This window comes from Lycorma delicatula, chromosome 2, assembly GCF_047948215.1.
Source record: "Lycorma delicatula isolate Av1 chromosome 2, ASM4794821v1, whole genome shotgun sequence".
Taxonomy (NCBI): Eukaryota; Metazoa; Arthropoda; class Insecta; order Hemiptera; family Fulgoridae; genus Lycorma; species Lycorma delicatula.
Window position 1 is genome coordinate 24,121,669 of NC_134456.1, and position 23,150 is coordinate 24,144,818.

General features: G+C 30.9%; 1 protein-coding gene across 7 annotated transcripts in view; it reads right to left on the reverse strand.

Annotated features, from left to right (window-relative positions):
• LOC142320562 (uncharacterized) overlaps positions 1-23,150 on the reverse strand; it is a 249,684-nt gene that overhangs the window by 183,348 nt on the left and 43,186 nt on the right. For 6 of the 7 annotated variants that reach the window (XR_012755431.1, XR_012755432.1, XR_012755433.1 and 3 more), the window contains exons 2-3: positions 5,469-5,906; positions 4,158-4,355 (exon numbers count right to left, since the gene is read on the reverse strand). Coding sequence is in view for 3 of the 7 variants with exons in the window: in XM_075358486.1 (XP_075214601.1) it covers positions 4,158-4,355; positions 5,469-5,694 (424 nt within the window). In the remaining 4 variants the exon portion in view is untranslated. Of the gene's footprint in view, positions 1-4,157; positions 4,356-5,468; positions 5,907-10,601; positions 10,745-23,150 lie in introns of all 7 variants that reach the window. The other variant, XM_075358485.1, reaches the window with a different exon arrangement.

Below are 23,150 nucleotides of genomic sequence, written 5' to 3' on the forward strand. Positions count from 1 at the left end.
TTAAACAAAGATGGTACACCAATATATAATACGAAAGGTAAAGTCGATAGATGGGTGGAATATATTGAAGAGTTATTAGGAGGAAATGAATTAGAAAATGGTGTTATAGAGGAAGAAGAGGAAGTTGAGGAGGATGAAATGGGAGAAACAATACTGAGATCTGAATTTAAGAGAGCATTAAAAGATTTAAATGGCAGAAAGGCTACTGGAATAGACGGGATACCTCTAGAATTACTTCGCAGTGCAGGTGAGGAACCGATTGATAGATTATACAAACTGGTGTGTAATATTTATGAAAAAGGGTAATTTCCGTCAGACTTCAAAAAAAGTGTTATAGTCATGATACCAAAGAAAGCAGGGGCAGATAAATGTGAAGAATACAGAACAATTAGTTTAACTAGTCATGCATCAAAAATCTTAACTAGAATTCTATACAGAAGAATTGAGAGGAGAGTGGAAGAAGTGTTAGGAGAAGACCAATTTGGTTTCAGGAAAAGTATAGGGACAAGAGAAGCAATTTTAGGCCTCAGATTAATAGTAGAAGGAAGATTAAAGAAAAACAAACCAATATACTTGGCGTTTATAGACCTAGAAAAGGCATTCGATAACGTAGACTGGAATAAAATGTTCAACATTTAAAAAAAAATTAGGGTTCAAATACAGAGATAGAAGAACAATTGCTAACATGTACAGGAACCAAACAGCAGCAGTAATAATTGAAGAACATAAGAAAGAAGCCGTAATAAGAAAGGGAGTCCGACAAGGATGTTCCCTATCTCCGTTACTTTTTAATCTTTACATGGAACTAGCAGTTAATGATGTTAAAGAACAATTTAGATTCGGAGTAACAGTACAAGGTGAAATGATAAAGATGCTACGATTTGCTGATGATATAGTAATTCTAGCCGAGAGTAAAAAGGATTTAGAAGAAACAATGAACGGCATAGATGAAGTCCTACGCAAGAAAATAAACAAGAACAAAACAAAAGTAATGAAATGTAGTAGAAATAACAAAGATGGACCGCTGAATGTGAAAATAGGAGGAGAAAAGATTATGGAGGTAGAAGAAATTTGTTATTTGGGAAGTAGAATTACTAAAGATGGACGAAGCAGGAGCGATATAAAATGCCGAATAGCACAAGCGAAACGAGCCTTCAGTAAGAAATATAATTTGTTTACATCAAAAATTAGTTTAAACGTCAGGAAAAGATTTTTGAAAGTATATGTTTGGAGTGTCGCTTTATATGGAAGCGAAACTTGGACAATCGGAGTATCTGAGAAGAAAAGATTAGAAGCTTTTGAAATGCGGTGCTATAGGAGAATGTTAAAAATCAGATGGGTGGATAAAGTGACAAATGAAGAGGTATTACGGCAAATAGATGAAGAAAGAAGCATTTGGAAAAATGTAGTTAAAAGAAGAGACAGACTTATAGGCCACATACTAAGGCATCCTGGAATAGTCGCTTTAATATTGGAAGGACAGGTAGAAGGAAAAAATTGTGTAGGCAGGCCACGTTTGGAATATGTAAAACAAATTGTTAGGGATATAGGATGTAGAGGGTATACTGAAATGAAATGACTAGCACTAGATAGGGAATCTTGGAGACCTGTATCAAACCAGTCAAATGACTGAAGACAAAAAAAAAAGAATGTATGCGCGGCCATACACACACACACACACACATATCTTTGCCTATACGAGTAGGCTGCCCCAAGTATGTGGGTGTAATTCATTTCACGAACAGTGCACTGCTTCCTAGATTAGGACATTTTATAACAGATGGACTGCGCACTGTTTAACTGGGTTAAATAAATAAATAAATATTTGAGTAGGGAATTTGTAATAATACGAAAACAGTAACTAAAAAATGAACGCTAATTTGTATAATATTAAATAATAAAAATACAAATAATATAATTTTATTTATAAAATCTAAGATATATCTTTAAATTATTGCTTACTAAAATACTACATAATTTCACATTCTGAAGTCTGACCGCTTCACGCTGTTTACTTACTTTGTTTTTTAAAGTCATTTTTTCGTCTGATCGATTATAAGATCCTTAATTCTAACAGATTAGTTTACGCTTTTCAATTTGATATGAATATCTGTTGAAATTCTAAAAGAATATTTACATAATTATTTGAACATGGGCATTGCAAAAACTTTCATTAGATCGCGAGTGAAACGACTCGCAGTAGTTCGTTATAACTGTGAAACTGGCCCGTATCGCTGGTGGAAACGCTGCATTTTCTACTGCCTTATCGATCTAATAATCTGAATATCGTTTCAACCTTTTGTTTTGTAACTGCTTACTTACTAATTCGAAAATAAAACAATCGGATAATTCAAAAGGTTCAAAAAATGATAAATTAAATACATAAATCGACCCAAATTCATATTCAGCATTTTTGTAATCTGTTAATAAACCTAACTCCTTAATTTTTCTATACCAACTCTGGCTAAGACGAAAACGATTACCTACTATTTGTACCTCAAACTAAAATTAAGGTAAGGAGTTGTGAATATTCTTTTCGATAAAACTACTACATATTAAGGATTTAACTCAACATTTAAATTTAAACATTGTTTTTTTAATAGTTGAAAACATCTATGTAGATTTTTCAAATCTGCCTCACAAGATGCAAAAAGCAAAGGACACAAACGAGGTCTGTAAGTAAAGTAATGAGACTGATTCAGAAAACTCTTTTATTTACAATCCAATTATATACATGGACTCGTATCACCTTCGAAATAGTTCCCTTGGGAAGCCACGCAACGCTTCAAACGATTTTCCCACTCTTCATAGCAGTGTTGGAACTCAAAAAACCGGAATATCCTTCAGATGGTCGGTTACATTATTTTATGTTTTCTACTGTTCCAAATTGGTGTCCTTAAAGGTGTTTTTTTAAAGTCGGGAGCAGAGAAAAGTCGCAGGGACTCAAGTCAGATGAATAAGGTGGTTGAGGAACTACAGGAATGTTTTTCTTTGCCAAAAATTCATTAATTGAGAGTGCAATGTAGCAAGGTGCATTGTCATGATACAACATCCAGATGTCTTCGATGGCTGGTCTCACGCAGGCAACCCTTTTCCGCAATATTTCAAGAATCTCTCGGTAAATATATTGATTTTAAGTCTGTCGTGTACGCAAAAACTGCTTATGGACAATGCTTTTACTATCGAAGAGACAGATTAGCAAGGTTTTGATTTACTCAGTTTTGCTTTTTTGGGACGTGGTGAGTGTGCCACTCCTTGCTCTGGGGTTTTGTCTCTGGGTCGTATTCAAATATATCCAAGATTCAACACCAGTAATAACATTTTTTTAGAAAATCAGAATCAGTTTCAACTCACCCTAGATGGCGGCACACTTCCAACCTGTTGTTTTTCTATTCAACAGTGAGGTTTTTTGGGACAAATTTTGCACAAACCTTTTTCATGTTCAATTCGTTTGTCAAAATTTGATGAACGTGGTATGGTTCAATTTCAATTGTTCTGCAATCATTCTGACAGTTAATCGTCGGTCGTACCGCATCAAGTCTGTGATTCGCTCAACATTGTCGTCACTTTTTGACGTTAACGGCCTTCCAGAACGTGGATCGTCCGCAACTGATTCCCGCCCATCTGAAAATGCTTTTAACACCCTAAAAACTTGGGCTTGTGACAGAGCGTCATCTCCATACGCCCTTTTCAATTTTGAAAAAGTTTCAATAGCCGAGTTTAACACAAAACTTGATTGCACAACGTTGCTTATAATTAGTATAGCTCACTTTGTAACGCACAACAAAAACTCTTTTCACAAAAACTTTGTTTACGTCTCGCATGGCAACAATAGACTAAAAATATTAATAGTAATATAAATCAGCTGATCGTATAACCATGTTTAGTAGTAACTTTACAGAGTTACCACCTTGGCTGTCAAAAATACTAGTCTCATTACTTTATTTACAGACCTTGTAACGCCCATTAGCTATTTATTATATACAAAGTAAATAACTGTGTGAAAAATTGTAAAGTTATCAAACGTACCATCTAAAAAAATTTTTCCAGAATTATAAAAAGCCTGAAAATTGTTATTTTAAAACATTTTTATCGGAGCTAATAAGGCAAGAAATTTTCATCCCGAAGGATTTTAAATTGCGAATTTAGCAAAATACCTATTGTTTCATCGGCTCTTTTTAGCAAAGGCGGCTGATTCTTCTTCCTTTCGTGGTATATATTGTTCCGTAAGTAGTTAACATCCTTTGTGGTTAATGTATCCGTAATCGTGATATTTTCCTTTAAAACTGCGCCGATTATATTTGATGGTTTCTCCATTAAATCTTCAATCTCTTTCTTCTTCGCAATACTGCTTACTGAAAAGAAAGATAATCACAAAAAATTAAAAAAATTACATTACAAAAATAATTTCATAAAATTATTATCTCTAATAAAAACAATAAATATTTATAAAATGTTTTTAATTACTTCCACCTGTTAAATGTATTTAATAAGAAGTGGTTATCATAGAACAAATTTGGCTTTAAGAAAACAAAATCATTAGTTTAATGGACAAGACGACATTACATTCGAATACAGAATATTTATATTATAAAATGAAAAAGGTGAAAAAGAATTTTAGTTTAAAGGAAAGGTCGTAAAGTATTCTACTACAAAGAAGCGTATAATGGGATATACGAACAAGTAGATAAAAAAAATAAGATGAAATGGAAAAATTTAGAGGGTCTTGTAAATAAGCATACCCTACATGAATTAAACAAACTAGTAACCAAAAATCACCTAAATTAATTTCAGAACCGGGTTTATATCAAGTGCTGTGACATTTAAAAAAAGAAGAAGCGAAAAAATTCACAAAATAGATTTATTCTTAAGTTCTTAATGCGACGTGAAGGAGCTAACATAATACTTATCAACGCTCAAATGCAAAAATTATCCAGTGTTCTTTTAAAACAAACCGAACTTCACCGGTAAAGATAGTTTAATAGAATCTTTCATAAAAAAGGGACAAATATCAAAAATGTTCAATGTTCAACTAATTGCATAAAATTTGCGAAACAGCAATCAAAATGACGTGAAAGACCTACGAAACACTTGTTCAATTAACTTAAAAAAAGGATCACGAAAACGATGATAGCGAGAATACTAGTCGCTGCGATGTCAAAAAACAAGTATAAAAAAAACTGAAAAATAACGATACAGACTGATATACACAGAATACGTTCAAGTGGATGAACATCTTACCGAAATGAAAAGAGATCTTGAAACACGAAAACATAAATTACATATCGTGGGGTAATAATAAAATAAAATCTAAACCGTTCAATTTTTTACAGACTATAGAAAAATTTCTGGACGGCGACCGAATATTTTGCAAAGTAGTCAAACCTGTTTCTAAGATTTAGCACAATATTGACCCAAAAATTTATAAATTAAATAAACTTTAATAATAAATAAAAATCTACACTTACCTTTTTGTCTGTTTAATAATCTGTTGTTTTTTGGGTGATTGTGTTGTAATTCACTCCTTGATACTATCTTTTCCGGCCCCGCTGTCCACACTTTAGCTTTACATGTTTTAATCGGACACCGCCAAAACGTTTCATTATTTTTCAATACTTTCCTAAAAGTAAATTTGCCATCGTCCAAAATCAATAGTCGTTTGCCTCTTTCACCTTTTTCAAAAACCGGCTTCATAATACTAATTAATTTTTACACAACACCTTACAACACAACAAATTGACGAAAAATCTTATTGGAATTATAAATACTACAGGGCAGGGATTTCCTTTATAAAAATAATATTCTTCGAATTATAAATAATCTTCTTCAGGTAATAACGGGTTAACGACTAGTGGTAAGCTTGGTGCGCTATACGTGTTGTTCTATACAGGTTCATCCAGCCGGAACTAAAAAAAGAAAAACACAAAAATTAAGCGAGTGCGCAGTTCGTGAAAGCCCATTTTGGTCCCGGCCGAAAATTTAAGAAATCTCACATTTTAATTAACAATTTTTTTCTTTTGTACGTTATAATGAACAAATTATTCAATATTAATATTATTTAAAGTTTGGATCGAAAACCCAACAAGAAAACCAGCAATACCTGTAACAATTGTAAAAAGATGCTTCTGACAATAATATAAATTTTCATTATTTCCAACAGCGGTTAAAATGATCAGTTTCTACAGTACATACAACTCAATAAACAATGTGTGTGTGTGTGTGCGCGCGCGCGCGCGCGCGCGTGTGTGTGTGTGTGTGTGTGAGAGAGAGAGAGAGAGAGAGAGAGAGAGAGAGAGAGAGAGAGAGAGAGAGAGAGAGAGAGAGAGAGAGAGAGAGAGAGAGAGAGATTATTTAATGTGAATTATAGTTACGCAAAGATATTACAGTAAACAGTATATATAATTTTTTTGTATAAATATTACAATATATTTTAGTAACGGTTATGGTTACCGCTTTATTTGAAAAAAAAACCTATTTGGTGAAATAAAAACTCCAATTACAATCTTATCTTCTAAAGACAGCAAACAAATACGCACTTTAAAACCACATAAAAACGCTGATAGGAAAACATCTCAGCGATTACGACTCAATAATGACACGATTTACAGTTAGGTATAAAAGTATTATTTAAAATGAAAACAGGTTATGTATATTGTTAAATATTTTATAAGGTAATAAACAAATTGATTATTGTACGATAAAATATTGTAAGGTGCCATAAGAGTAACCATTAGTAACTTGACATTTCAACGTAGTTTCGGAGGCTAAACAGAAAAAGAGAAAGGTTGAGTAGGTAACCTGGCAGGAATTATAAGTTGCTTTCAAAAGGGGTATTCGTTCCAAAGAGTAATTAACATACTGTGCCTCGCTTACTAAGTAAAGTAAGAAGATCATTTTCCGTTGCCTTCAAGGCCAAATGTAGTGTTTTATATCAGCACGCTAAGCCCGCTGAAATATAAGCGATATCCGATTCTACAAGCAACGCCTTTACTCAGTTTGCTAATTTACTGGCTAAATAACAAGCATCACTATTCTCAGAGAAGATAACTTTTATCGGTGTATTTATTACATAAAATTCTTAACATGAACCACATCGTAAGAAATACTGTAAAACAAATTAATCCATCTCTTTATAGACATATGGTTTACATAAGAAAGGATATTTGGGAATAAAAGGGCTTTTAAATTTTGATATTTGCAATAGATAACATGACTGCCTACTCACTGGAGGTATAGCAACCTAAAGGATCATTATCATATTAATTTCAGTATTGTGATATATTTAAATTTCAATCGAATGTAATAGTAAATTATAGTAACGCAAGGTTTATGTTAAAAACATAATCTACAAACAATTTCAATATTGGATATAAAAAAGTGTCAATAGTTTGTTATTTTAACAAAAGTTACACTTATAACGTATTAATTGCTTAATAAATAACTTACAGCAAATAAGTGAATAATAACAATAACAGGTCAAAAATAAATAATAGAAACAGAAATAAATCTGTTCACTGAAGGCGTACGCGCAGATCAAAGCAATAACGTCCTGCTGCTGAGCCGAATGAGCATACCAACGTTTCCAGAAGGAGTCGGGTGAATGCCGCCTCGCTTGGTTCGCCGATGCAAGCCGAGGCATGTCAATAGCGTTCGTGCGGCCTCGGGCTTGGCCGTAACGTAGCGCTCCCTGTCGTTATAAACGGAATTACAAATTAGACAATAGTGCATACGCACAATCGAAATATAATTATACATATTATTTGTCACGCGTAAATATTATTTCACGTTATTATATACATCATTCGTTCTTAAAGTGGGCGTTAACGCCCCCTTGTGGACACTGAAGGCCTTCAGAGGGGGCGGTAGAAGGCCCAGAGAAGGTTGGGGGCGTTCAGGCGGTCTAAGGAGATGGCTGATTAAAAAAAAAAGGGCAAAATTATATTTTCCTGATATTTCGAACTAAAATGTAAAGTAAAATGCAAGTTTCAACTCATAAATAGGATATGCCTTGTTTAAAAACAAAAATAACTGCAATTGCAGTTTTTAAGAGCGTATCTTAAAAACAGTAGATGCAATTATTATTTTAAACAGATGATAAGTTCGAAAAAGTTTGAGAACCAATGATCTAAATTATAAACTTTTCTAGTCTAGCGCAATATATACGTAACAAATATACTGTAATAAATCAATACATATAAAGTTGTCTAAATACTCATATATAATGTGAATAGATTCATCTACATAGTCACGAATTTTTTTAATATTTATTTAAATTCACTTCAATAAATACAACATTATACAACACTATAATACACATGCCATAAAAGTTAAAAATATAGAAAAATAAACAACTTCTAATGTACATAAAGCCTGATCTCAAAAGTATATACTTGAGCCCAGAGCAACAGTAATAATAAACATTGGGTAATCAAAAAACAAATCTTGATCAAAATCATAATTTACGTATAGAACAATATTATTTAAGTATTACTTAATTGTTTAAAAATTAAACAATTTATTTGCAAACCAAAATATACTATAAATTAAATACAAACACAATGTAACATATCATCATATACAACACATATCATATAGTAAACGATACAATATATCTTTATAAAAACATTACTTGAGTAATAAAAAAAAAAACAATACTGAATTAATATACACTATTGAATTCATAGTCATCATTTAAAAAAATCCTTCAAATATCTTTTCAACGAGTGAATAAAAACAAAATTACCCAAATCAATATCAAGCATTAACAGTAATCGACTAGCTGGATTATATAAACGTCTACAGAGAACTCTATTAGCAAGAGGTATACAAATATTACTCAAAGAATGTTTAGTTATTTAGGAATATTATAACAGAATTTAAATGCTGATTTTTATAAATAAATAATAAAGCAAATTACTAGGAAAAATATACGGTTTAACCAGACAAATTTTTAACGAATTAATAGAGGCTGGAGTACATAGTCAAAGAAACGTATTCCACAAACCAAAATACCATATTACAGTAATGTCTGAACAAATGCACAATAAACCACTTTAAACTGGGTATAAGACAAAACATGACTAAGAATCTTACACTTGTAAAAGAGCCTCCTAACCTTCTTAACAAAATTATTTGTACGGGAATAAACTTAAGATTACGATCAAATTTAGATACTAATAAACAAAAGTTATCACAGTAAAATTACAAGTATTCATATTATACTGACAGTAATCAAATTTATGTACAATTATTTTATTATTATTAATAATTTTTCTTCTGTAACACTGTATGATCAATTAACTACTTGACCGCAACAAGGCGCTTCGAAAAACTGATTTAATCCAAACTTTGAAATCGTGGTTGATCAATTAAAATGAAGCTGTTCGGAGATGATATGAAACATCTTAAAAGATCAACTAAAAGTCTAAATCAACTTAAAACTAATAACTTAATCTGAATTCAATTTAACTAATTTGAACAATCTCGTTACCGGTATAATTCGGGCACTGCAGTTCAAATTAACCGGAACGTTTCAAGATCGGTTATAATGGGCAAACTCGAAATGTATACAGACTTGCAACTTGTTTCAGCATAAATAATTTATCACTTATAAAATCGGTTATACAGAAAAAAATTTAAAACTGCAATTCATAAGTTATCTTCGCAAATTAACTTGGAATTAAACTAAAATAGAAAATATACATAAATCAACAAAGCCAAATATTAAATTAACCGCTCAGTACAGCTGAAGTTTAACGATAGATTAAAGTAAAATAATTTGTAAACATTATAAGAGAAATTGTTTCATTTTCTACGAAAGACTTCAAGTACGAGATGAAATCAAAAGAAATCGAGAATTTTAGCGTGATCGATGCGCCACACCATCACCGTATCAAAATATTGCATTATATTTTATTATGTCAGATAATAAAACAAATTAACGTAACCTAGAATGCAGGTTTCATTTTCTAATAAAATTTCACTCGTAAATATATTTTGGGATAAAAGCAATATTTTAATCATTTTTACTTCCTTGTACGAAGTATTGTGAACGCCAAAAATTTCAGATTTCAACGGAAATATTCATTTTGACCATCCTTGAATCAATTTTGACTAATTTCGGCGTGATATCTGATCTACGTATGTATCTCGCGTAACTCAAAAACGATGTTGAAAGTTTAGATTTAGGACTGTTGCAACATCTAGTTATGCACCTCCCATTTTGATTGAAATTGACTGAACCAAAAGTGCCCAAAATCCAAATAAAATGGATTTTTGACTTTTTCTTAACTGCAGTAATAAGCTCTCATTGAGAGCTTTACAACGATATTACTTAATTTAATAGGCGTACAAGGAAGACGTGTGGTGTCCACATCAGCTTTTTATATCATCTACAATTATTTTTAATTTTATAATTCTGCTTTTAATATAAATTTACGACTGTTGTAACGGTTATCTTTAACTAATCGGGTTAAATTTTTCTTTATAATTTGAATTAGTAGTTTCTTTATTGGAATAAGGAAGTAGGAAAAAAATGAGCGATATATACATTTATACATATAATTATAGATACGGATAACTGAAATAAATTTAATGGTTACCTCAAATCAATTTCATAATCATATATCAGTTGAATAATATTGATCCTGATGCAAACTTCGACTTAATAGTATTTTTGAAACATGTCGGAGGCAACATCCATACTTCTTGGTTAGAATCTTTTACCCCGATTTTTATAAACCTCCTAAAATTATAAATACATTATTTGAAAAACATGTTTTCAATACAATCAAGTTTTTAAATGTACGCACGCAAACAACATGGATATAATACATCAATCTATTTCTATATCTGAAAAGATATTTTCTTAAATCAAATAAGAGAGAGCACAGAAAATTCTTGTATAATAGCAGGATTTTTTAGACCGGTATTGCCTCACGGAGATCAAAATTGTTATTAAAACATTCTCAATCGAGCTGTACCCAGTGCCACTCAAAGTTATCACAGTTCTACGTCCGTATTCAATATTTGCTCGATCATATGGTCATCACTACGGCAGCACATTTTTTTCTTTTTTCTTTAGCGTGTGAAAATGCCACGCCTGACCTGGATTCGAACCCAGGACCTCCGGATGGGAGGGAGAGATGCTACCACTCGCGCCATGGAGACCGGCGCAGCGGTTCGTACATAAACCGACTACAAATCGATTATCACGCATTTTGTCGACGTCAGGTATTATCCAGGATGTACTTCTAAATATTCAATCCTCACCCTAACCCGGTTCGTCACTTCTTTCCCCCCACCTTATCGTTTTTATTTCCGTAACGTGCAGCTTTTCATCATTTTTTTTAACTACCCGGCATTAAGAATCGTGTAGAATAACTAAACTGACAGTCTTGTATAAGTAAAGTTACCTTCGTATTTGACAGGCATTAGTTTAATTTATGAAGGTGGACTCTTTTAATAGAGTTCTCTATTTCATCTAAACAACACAAATTCAACTTTGAGTTTCTTTTTCCGATGTCTTTTCCTCAGCAACCTCAAAAGCTTTAAAGTTATATTTTGTAAATTTAGTGTAATCTTTAATATAATTTTGTTAAATTTAAGTGAATGTTTTTGGAAACGAGTTTTTATTCAGGGAATCATGAAACATCGAAAAAAATCAAAATAATGATAATGGGGCGGTAATTTTTTCATTCGTAGGTAGATGTCTGCATCGTTTAATAACTCGGAGTTGGCTCGATTAAAAAATTTTTTAAATTTGTTATGGTGGCTTCTATACAACGGCACTGATGTTATATTTGAAGTCCGGGATCTCAAAGGAGTGGGAAGATAGAGGAAGAGGGTCAGGGATTATACGCCGAGAAGTTTGCCTTTGCCGATTTTTTGTTTTATCTTAAAACAAAGCGTGTTTATATATTAATATCTTATCCATATTTATTTTTATCCGACTTCGAACAGGATTAAGTCCTCAATTCGATCCGTTATTATATTGTTTGTCCAGGCGTGACTTTTCACAAAGTACACCAATTTAGATAAACGTTTTTTTTTTTTTTTTAAGAATGTAGGATGATCCCACAATGATCTCCACATTATTATAGAATTAAATAAAAAAGTGTAGAGTGAAAAATTCCGATCTAGGCAGTTGTTATTACTCAGACGACTTTCAGAATCGTATTTGCTTTAACGAATAGTCTCTTTTGTAAGCACATTTCCCCTACGACTGTTGCATAAAAAAATTAAATTTTTTTTTTAATATTACACTGAAAATGAAAAATAATTTTTACCTCTTTAAAACTTATTTTTTGAACTTGGTGACGAAGTTTAAACGAATTATGAGCAATAACACTTCCAAATGACTCGACAATTATGCACGCAGACGACGAAGTTTAAGGAATTGGCTTTCAAAGGAAATGTTTACAGAATCCTACAGTCAGATTCTCAAGTTGATTTCTTCTAATTATGATATATATGTAAAAATAAATTAAGTAATTATAATATATATATATATATATCATAATTACTCGAATTTAATTAATGTTCTATTATTAATTTCTTCCTTAATTAATTTAAAATTTGGCGCCAACTTCAAAAAATAAATTTCAAAGATCGTATTAAGGGCATAGCGGAAAAATTGTCTTTTCTCCTTCAGTTCAATGATTTTTATTTATTTTGGAGCCTGTTAAATTTTTCAAACATTTATTTTTTATAACACACGCGCGCGAACACACACACACACACACACACACACACACACACACTCACTTAATTATATGTATATATATTATAATAGTATACCGCATTAATCCAATAAGCCTCACCACCGCGTAAGACACGCAGGCTAATTTTAAGATTTATGAGAAAGAAAAAATAAACTTTATAACATATACTCATTTACACCTATATACCTCAATAAATGTAAAATTTGGTATTAGTATAAAATAAACGACACTCAGTTTCACAGATTTATTTATTAATGTTGTTATAACTGGACAAACAACTATTTACAACTGCTAAACCTTCCAGTTCTTCAGTCACCTTCTTCTTCATTTTCGTAGCCGTTTTCAGATCCAAAATGAGTTTTCCGCATCTTCGTTTTCCCAAACTACATCATCCTTCTCGTCCATATTATTTAAAATCAACACTTTTTAATCATTAGCTGTGAAGATATATTTTCCCATGCAGTCAATATCCATTTACAGACCACGGAGAGATGGTCTTCTAATTCGCCCAGCGAGTGCAAATGAATAATCATTGTTTGCCGTCTAAAAAGAATAAAATTCTTTCAATCTGTCTTTAAAAGGATTAATACATATATCTAAAGGTTGAAGGTGAGAAGGTAATACTCCTGGAATAATTACTAATCATGATTATTTTTTGACAATGAATTTTTTACATTTTCGAGTTAAATGTCTCCGAAAGCTATCAAGGATAAACAAAGATTTTACCTATCGCAAGCCTTTGGATTTACGAAACCACACCGTTTTAACCATTCATCCGCTAAATTAGTAACCATCCATCCATATACATTACATCGAATCATTATCCCCTTTGAGCAAAATCTTTCGTTAAAAAAGCAGAAGAAAGGAAGCCTTCTGCTAAAATGGCAAGCATGACTATACATCCTAGTTTTTCACAACCACCAGTTCGAACAAGAACACTTCTTTTCCCAATCAAACTTACGGTTGAATTCTGTACAATTTCAAAGTATACAGGCCTTTGATCGGTATGTTACCTATTTGTGGTAGTTTGAAATTGATTTTTTTTACGCAAACAATAACAAATCGCTGAAATTCAATAAACAGTAGTCCATCTTCTTAAAATCAAACCAGATCTATAAATAAATTTTTAAAATCAAACTTTGCTATTTGTAAAACTCTCAATATTACCGGTCGTCTTTTTGAAGAACCGCCAAGCAATAAACTCTTTTTCTTTCGCAAATCTCAAATACACGACTCATCAATGTTATATTTTTTACCGGCAGTTCGGTTACCGATAATTTCAGCTTCTGACAACTTTTTTTTTGTCGACGGTAAATCAACGAAGTTTTTTTTTAAAACATAACTTTTAATAAAAATGTACACTTACAAAAAAAAAGAAGGAATGTGACTTGTTTATAAGTTTGAAATCAATCGAGTACTGAAAGGTAAATGAAAAGCGTGAAGGAAGTTCACTTGAAATGAACAAAACTATAAAACCTGAAATGTACTTTATTTCTAGAAACTTGTTTCATTCCAGGTATTTTGTTATAGAATAAAGAACTAATAATAGAGACATAACAGTATTAATCCTTGTACTCTCCCTTTAATGGCACAGGCAGGTATTATAATAAAATTCATCTTTATTTCTATGTTGTACCTGTTTTTGTAAAACCTTCCGTAGTTTCAAACTTTCCACAGTCGTATACTACACCGGCTTGTAAAATAATAAACAAATATAATACACCGTTCATACAGAAATAACCATTAAATTATTATAATGATTCCAAAAAGACCTGCACGACGAAATTTTAAATAGGAAATTATGAAAAATGCTGCAGGGCTTATGCGAATAAATACGATATTATAATATACATGTAATTTGTAAACCATATGTACATACATAAATATATATATATATCTTATATAAAAGAGAATGTCCTGACTGATTCACTGACTCATAATCAACGTACAACCAAAATTATTTCAGGTAGAGGCCTGAAATTTTCAGGGTACCTTCGTATCTTTAAGTAGGCTTGCACTAAGAAAGGATTTTGCGAAATTTTGATTTTAAGGTGTTCAAATCGATAAAAAACTAAATTTCGTGTTAACAGCGCTATCTGTTAACGTAAAAGCAACATACGTTATACTAAATATTTTACGATTCCATTGCAGTGTTTCCGATATAGACTAAAAAACTACTGGACCGATTTACGCGCGGGGAAGAAGAGAGAAAGGGAAAAATCGAAAAAGGGAAAATGGAAAAAAGAAAAAAGGGGAAAAGAAAATGGAAAGGGAAAAGAGGAGAGAGGAAGGGGTGAAAGAGAAATAGGGGAAGAGGAAGGAGATTAAATAAATTTAATTAAAATTAAATAAAATAATATTAAATTAAATTTAAAATACATAAATAATTAAATTAAAATGGAATTAAAAAATTACAAAATGTAAAGCAAATAATTGAAGATGTCAGATGCAAAAAAATTGGTTGAGATTAAAAGCGTAGGTAAAGCATGGAAATGAAGTAATTCATTACATCTGTTAAATAACTAATATTAATACTTCGTGTGCGCGCGCAGAGCGACAGAATGAGTGTGTGAGTGGTGCAGAAGAATGCCGTTAAATTTTATAGCTGTATTTCTCTGTTTAAAATAATGAAAAAAGTTCATAATAAACATGTGTCCGGAAAAGGCTTTGTTTTTAAATTAGGAATAAAAAAATAATTTTACCGTGATTTCTGTTAAGCGGCAAAATGAACCTATACCGAAATTCATCGAAAACCGGGGAAGAAGAGAGAAATGGAAAATCGGAAAAGGGAAGAAGGGGAAAATGGAAAAAAGGGGAAAAGAGGAAGAGGGAAATGAAAATGGGTGAAGAGGAAGGAGAAAGGAAAATAAGGGAAAGAGAAACGGAAGAAGGAAAGGGAAACGGGAAGGGCGAGCGAAGTGAGGCACGGGCCAAGCCGCGACGGGGATGCTAGATTTGGGATTGTAATAAATTTTTTGTTTATCTTTATTGGACTTTTATATTGAACTATTTCAATTCATTCACAAAATGGATTGGTCTAACAAAAATTGTTCAATTTTCTTATCTTTCTTTTTTTTGTTTTCCTTTATTTAAGTTGTGGGCAACAATTCATTGTTTATCGTATATTCCTTCAGTATTTTTCATAAAAATTTTTATTCACCGTTTTATGAGGATTTAATGAAAATCTAAATATAATATTGTCGATAAAATATTTTTTATTTATAAAAAAATAAGTTTGCTATTAAAAAAGCATTGCGATTGAATCTACATCTATATTGTAGGCGAAGTCGCGACGGGGTACGCTAGTATATATATATCGTTTTCAAATTACATAATTCAGAATATCTATGTATATGTATGTACCAATATTCGTTTAAATCCCAAGAACTGCTGAACCGATCGGAATGACTGAGTTTTAATATTTTTATTAAAAATTTGAGGATGGTTTAAGGATAGGCTTAAGTTTATCCGGATAAACCCAAATATACCCACCGGGTTGGTCTAGTGGTGAACGCGTCTTCGCAAATCAGATGATTTCAAAGTAGAGCGTTCCAGCGTTCCAACGTTCAAATCCTAGTAAAGGCAGTTATTTCTATACCGACTTAAATACTAGATAGTGGATACCGGTGTTCTTTGGTGGTTTGGTTTCAATTAACCACACATATCTCAGAAATGGTCGACCTGAGACTGTACAAGTCTACACTTCACTTATACCCATACATACCATCCTCAATCATCCTCTGAAGTAATACCAGACGGTGATTCCCAGAGGCTAAACAAAAAAGTGTTCTAATGACCAGTCCAACCACCCAGACTTAAAAACAATTGAAAATCTTAGGGCAAAAGTTACAAAACTACTCTTAAAAATCAACTGTACTACAAACATTGACCTCATTAAAGCAATAATATCGGTATGATTTTACGATGAAGAAATCAAAAAAATGTGTAATACACATGTTAAATCGATGCCAAATCGTGTTCTTGAAGTGATTAAAAATTAAGGACATATTAATTACTAGATATTCACAGATTGTATAGATATGATCTTTATTCTAATTAAAGTTACTTTTTATTAAATAATATCTGTGTTTTGATTAATTTGCAGGCTATTGTAATTAAAGAAAGCAGAATTTTATACAACTCTCACAGAAAATGTTTTGAAATTTCAAACAGATGTTCTTTCCCCATACTACGGGGAAAGTTCTCTGTGATAAATAAATAATTATTAAATGTAATAAATAATCTGTGACGATAAATAATTAACGCAAATAAAATTTGAAACAATTTTTATAGGAAATATTATATTTTCGAAAATTTTACAATTGTTTCTTTTCGAGTACTAGATAAAATCTGATATAAAAAAATCCCTTTCGGCACGCTGGAAGGCGGAGTCAGTATATCATCGGATAAAAAATATTTCCACCTTAAAGTTAAGAAAAACTTCACATGTTCAGCATTCGACAAGCCTCATCTTCTTACAATTACAACATTTTGGTCATCCCTTGCCGTAAGGGTTCGTCATATCAAAAATTGTTACCGACAAAATTTTTAAGTAATGTTTAGAGGACTAATGACCACTTTAAACCGATTTGATACTGCGTCTATTAAGAGAGGTATGATTTTTTTTTGTCTTCAAAACCCCATTTTTTCCACCCCCTGGGTCAATGGTTGGTGATATCACAAAACCTTATTTACATAAGTTTTAGAACCTCGTCTAAAGAATAGTAGGAACTTTAAACGAATTTGATATTTTACGTAACAAGAAAGTTATAGCGATATTTTGTTTTTTCGTAAAAGCCCCCCATTTCCACCCCCATGGTCCGATTTTGTCTGTTAACGAACTCGACCGAGATTTTTGGTCGTTAAATTCTATGTAATAATTTGAAAGTGATTGGAGCAAAATTACGGCCGTTGTCGTGCCCACAAGAAGTGAAATATATATATAAAAAACTTTTGAGCTGACAGTGGTTTTGGGGTCTGGGGGATGTAAAACGCGAAGATATGTCGAAATTTTCCGGATGTCGAATCGTACCCATACAATACAATAGATAGCTTCTATTAGTATTGCAATAGATATTACAACCGACTAGTGTAAAATATTAAAAATTATTTTAAATTAAATTTAATTAAATATATTATTTATGACATCGAAGTATTTTATTTGATTCTAATTGACTGATATCACTGAGTTTTTAAACATTTTGGTTTTTCGTTTTTGAAAAAATGGCTCAACAATGTTACGATTAACTCGTCCTATACCTTAAAGTTAGGTACAGGATACCAACTGAGATGAATCGTTTGATTTATACTAACTGAAATAAGAAAGTCAATCTCTAATTAAGCATCTATATATATATATAAATATAGTAGAGAGAGAGTGAAACAGTATTTTTTAAATTAATTTATTAAACCTTACTAGCAAAGAAATCTTAACATGTATCCATGAAACTGTGCGAATCTGCGCAATTGACCCTCGATACATTGGACTTGCTATATACATGTAGGAAGAATATATATACATACACATATATATATATATATATATATATATATATGTATGTATATATATATATATGTATATATACATATATATATATATATATATATTTAATAAATCTGTCAACCACATTATCCAATATCCACAGTCGGTAAAAAAAGAAAATCCTTACTAATCGATCGGAACGTGGTAATGTTAATTCGAAGACGAAGCCTGGTGTACGCTACTGCATTTTATTTTTAAATGCACAAAACAGAGAAAATAATACCTGGTTATTTCTATTTAATATTCCTATCTCTCCTAACTTTCGGGAGAAAGTCATGCGGTAACAAATCGAACTTCCTTCATCCCGAATTAAATATTAATATTTATGGTAACCGTATGTTTTCAATCAAGCAAATGAGCGTACGTAAAAAATACGCACGTAAGCACAGGATAAGAAGTAATAATAAAATGCAATATGGATTAGAGTTCCCTTCCACTCAATAAGGAAAAAAACGTAAGTAACGCACGGGCGTTCGTGCACACATAGGCATACCCGGAAAGAAGAGGGATAATGGAAAAGAAAGAAAAGAATAAATGATTAAATAGTAAACGAACGGGGAATAAAAAAGAAAGAAATAGACTGAAGCAATAACAGCAGCTGTCCAACAAGTTAAAAGGCCTTGGCATTGAATTGAAGCTTATCGAGTAGTAGTGGGGTGATTCTTCAAGAAGTGGGGGTAATCGCATCTTAACTATGAAACGAAAGTTAAGGCTGCGCCATACCAAAATGCATCGTAACAGCGACCGGAGAAGTAAATCGTGAACAATCGTCACATCTTGTCAATATTATCTTATTCTTTTTTAATCTAATAGGCGTTATTACGAAAATAACACTATTACATACAATATTAAAACTGCTATATAAAAGTATCCGAATTTTATATAGCGTTATAATTAAAAAGCATTAATATGATAAATTGTTTATAATTACAATGATTATTATTCTGAACTTCTGATACTATTTTGGAATCATAGATTTTTTTTTCACCACAGTAAAATTCAGCAAAAGAGACGATGGAGGATAAGCGAAAGATAGTAAAAAAACAGAGTCACTGGGTTTGTCTCCGGTGACTTCTTTCTTTCTTTTTTCTGTTTAGCCTCCGGTAATTACCTTTCATATAATACTTCAGAGGATGATATGTATGAGCGTAAATGAAATGTAGTCTTGTACAGTCTCAGTTCGATCATTCCTGAGATGTGTGTGGTTAATTGAAATCCAACCACCAAAGAACACCGGTATCCACGATCTCGTACTCAAATCCGTGTAAAGTCTCCGGTGACTTAATTTTTTGGTTCTTAACCGATTAACAATATTACTAAATACATAAATGTGATTTATCTCAGAAAAAAGTTTTCATTCGCATCCGTTTAACTTAAAATGTGTGTTAATTTTCCTGTAGTACAATTAATTTATCTATTGAAAAATAAATAAAATTGAGTTTAATAAAAGAAATTAAAAAAAGTTTTAAAAACGAATATTATAATGATTTACACAATTACAGGAAGATATATTAAAAATAATACGTTCTCAATATTTTTTTCAGAAATTGTGCATATTGAAAATTATATTCAACCTTTAATTTGAAGTCGATTTGAGTCAAAATTTACAGAATTGAAAGACTATAAATAATACTTTTTAATACGTGTCGAGCGCAATTACAAATAATAATATGAAGCTTTTTTTTTATTTTACGCTTTATTCAAAAGTCTACAAAAAAATCCCTGCTCATACGAAAAATGTCGTTCACAAAAAATAAAAAATAAGCGTTTTCCTACAAATAAGAGAAGGAATAAAAATAAATGGCATTAAAAATGTGCAAACGAACGTAAACTGCAGTTCAATTGAATTCAAAAGATTTACTTACCTTTTATAAAAAAATTTAGTTTTACAACTAATTTTTTTTTTTAACTTTCATGGGAATGTATTTTGAAAAACATAATGATATTACGTTATATACCAACAAGCTATAAGGATCCAGTACAATGCAATAATGGTGACAAAAAATTAAAAACAATTTTTCTAATCAATTTAAAATATCTTTAAAACTCTACCTCACTTAAAGGAAAAACTTTCAATGGAAACACAATAGAAAACTTTTCTATAAAAAAAAAAGAAATCATCAAAATCGAGGTACATCCGGTGAAGAGTAAAAAAAAAAAAAAAACGGATTGATTATAATCGTATAGTGAATGAATAAATTTTTGAGAACCACCTTCTTGTATAGACGGTTGAATGTGATATTTTTAAAATTTTGAAATTTCAATTATTTAAATTCGAAGTTAAAATAAAATTAATTATTTCGAATAACATATTAATCCTTAATTTGGCAACTACATCAGACAGATAAAATTTTTAAAAGAAAATGAAAAAACTTTTTTTTTCATTTAAATGTTTTTTTATTCCTTATATTAAAGAAAAAAAAAATGATATTACTTTTACTTAAAAACGGTTAACCTCAATAGATTCTGCATAAAAAATATTCCCTGAAGCACAAAAGGCAAGAAACCTGTATTGGAATAAAATTTAAAAAAAAAACTTCTAAAATGAAGTATAATAGATTATTACCGACTTTGAACCAAGGTTCTATAATATGCTGTTGTAAGAATTAAATCTTTCAGTTTCTATCATTGGCCTACATGTATACACAAACATTTGTTGTATATGAACTTCATAAACTATTTCAAATATATATCAAACGGCAGGCTATATATCATCATACTATAATATCCAGTATTAAGCAAAAATGATGGACGACATACAAAAATAAAAATATTTTCAATTGATCGATCTTCGTGGCGGAGTGGTAGCGTTTCGGCCTTTCATCCGGAAGTCCCGGGTTCAAATCCAGGTCAGGTATGTATTTAATACACTACAAATTCCATCTGCACAACCCAAACATAAGCAAGCTTATCTGGTGGTCATCCAAAAAAAAGTTTATCAGAATAGAATAATTAAAATATAAAAAGTGTAATTTTATTTTAAGAACTACCGATTAGTTATTTGAAAGACGCAAGCTACAAAAACTAACTTTAAAATATTTTTTTTTAAAGCATCGAAATCGGCGTATTTGGTAAAAATAAAAAGGTTAATGCATAAAAAATATATGTAGGTCCTTTATTTAGATAAAAATAAATTTTTAATACAAAATGCCTCCCACTAAAAATGAAGAAAGAAATTTTATAAGAGAGTATCTAGTTTTTGATAATAATAATAAGCAGTACGATATACAAACTAGCATAATGCATTAGTATAGTTAATTAAGAAATTATTACCGAATGCTATAGTAGTTCACCGATACGTCATTTGATCTAAATATTTTTAGACTTAAACAAAGGATACTGAAGGCTAATCATATTTTAAGCGTGGTGAAAGAAATGAAAAATTAAAGATTTGGTTTCCGAAGAAATACAATTTCTAAACATCTCTTTTGGAAGAATCGTGTGTGCTACAAAAATAAAGCGTATATTAAAAGTCAAATAACCGATTTAAAAACAAAACGATCAATGATGGATGTTTTTATTAAATGAGCTGTAATATTTCGTTTCATTAATTCGTGTGTTTGTATTTTGTTACGCTAACTTTTATGGGAGAAGCATTAATAAAGTAGACAAGTACAGATACTACTTGATTTATTATTTTTAATAATAATAAAAAGAAAAAAATAATTTTTAAACCATAGAGAGAGGAGATTGTTCATCAATAAACTTCTGAATATATATATTAATTATAGTCTATAAAAAAAAGAAGAAAAGTAACGGTAATAATCTACAGAAATAAAATCCATAACTAACGCAACTTTCAAAAACATATCAACATATAAAATAATGGCGAGCTCTTGGTATGTAAGCAAAACGGTTCAATCAATATTTTTCGGTTCTCCTTCACACAACACCCCTTCGTCTGTAAGGGTGGTTTGAAAATGGACTCTTCCACACTAACACGGTAAATGGAGGGGATAGCCACTCCACACTGCTTTGTCGGTGGATCCGCTTACTGTCGCTGTATATATACGGGTTACGAAGAAGGGTAACTGTAAAGTACGAAACTCGCGTGCGATACCAAAGGAGGCAAAACTTGAAAACATAATCATAATTCATTCGTGTAGGCTACATCCATTAATAAAAAAGATTTTATACAAACTTTTTGATAATAAAATGCAGCAATTTATTACGTAGGAAGATGTTCTTTTTTATTATTGTTACTATTATTATTATTATATAGTACTTCTAACAGGACTTTATATTTTGTTATTTTTTTGTAAACTTTACTCTTCAAATACAATTATATTAAACCGCATATTTCCTAAAACCATCGTAATTCCTTAACTTGTAAAATTTTGTAAATTCTATAATTTCTCTACAGTCGATATTAACGTTACAATACATCATTATTCCATTAATTCCGTCTAACCATTAATACACTATTAGCATTACATAACACGTAACAGGCTATATATCAAGTATTTGCTATTCATTTGAACATTCAGCCTACATACGTAGCTTATTATTTTTACACATTTTTGTTCACGCAATGCGGGTACTAGACACTAATCCTGTCAGGAATGACAGAACAACTGCGTTATATAAATTTTATTACCTTGCATAATAATTATTCAAAAAAATAAAACTTTTAACATACAAATTTAATTAAAGTCAAAAAAAGGTAGTCATTTAAATTGTTAAACATTCATTATCAGTAAATAAAAAACAAAATAAAACTCTAAAAATAATCGAAATGGACATATAAGGTTTGAAATTACATTAAATGTGTTTGTAAAAGGTTTTTTGAACGTTTTCTATTTCGAATTTAGTTCAATAACTATTTAGGACAACTCTCTTTTAGTATATGCATAATACTTGAAAAAAGAAATAAGGCAGGTACAATG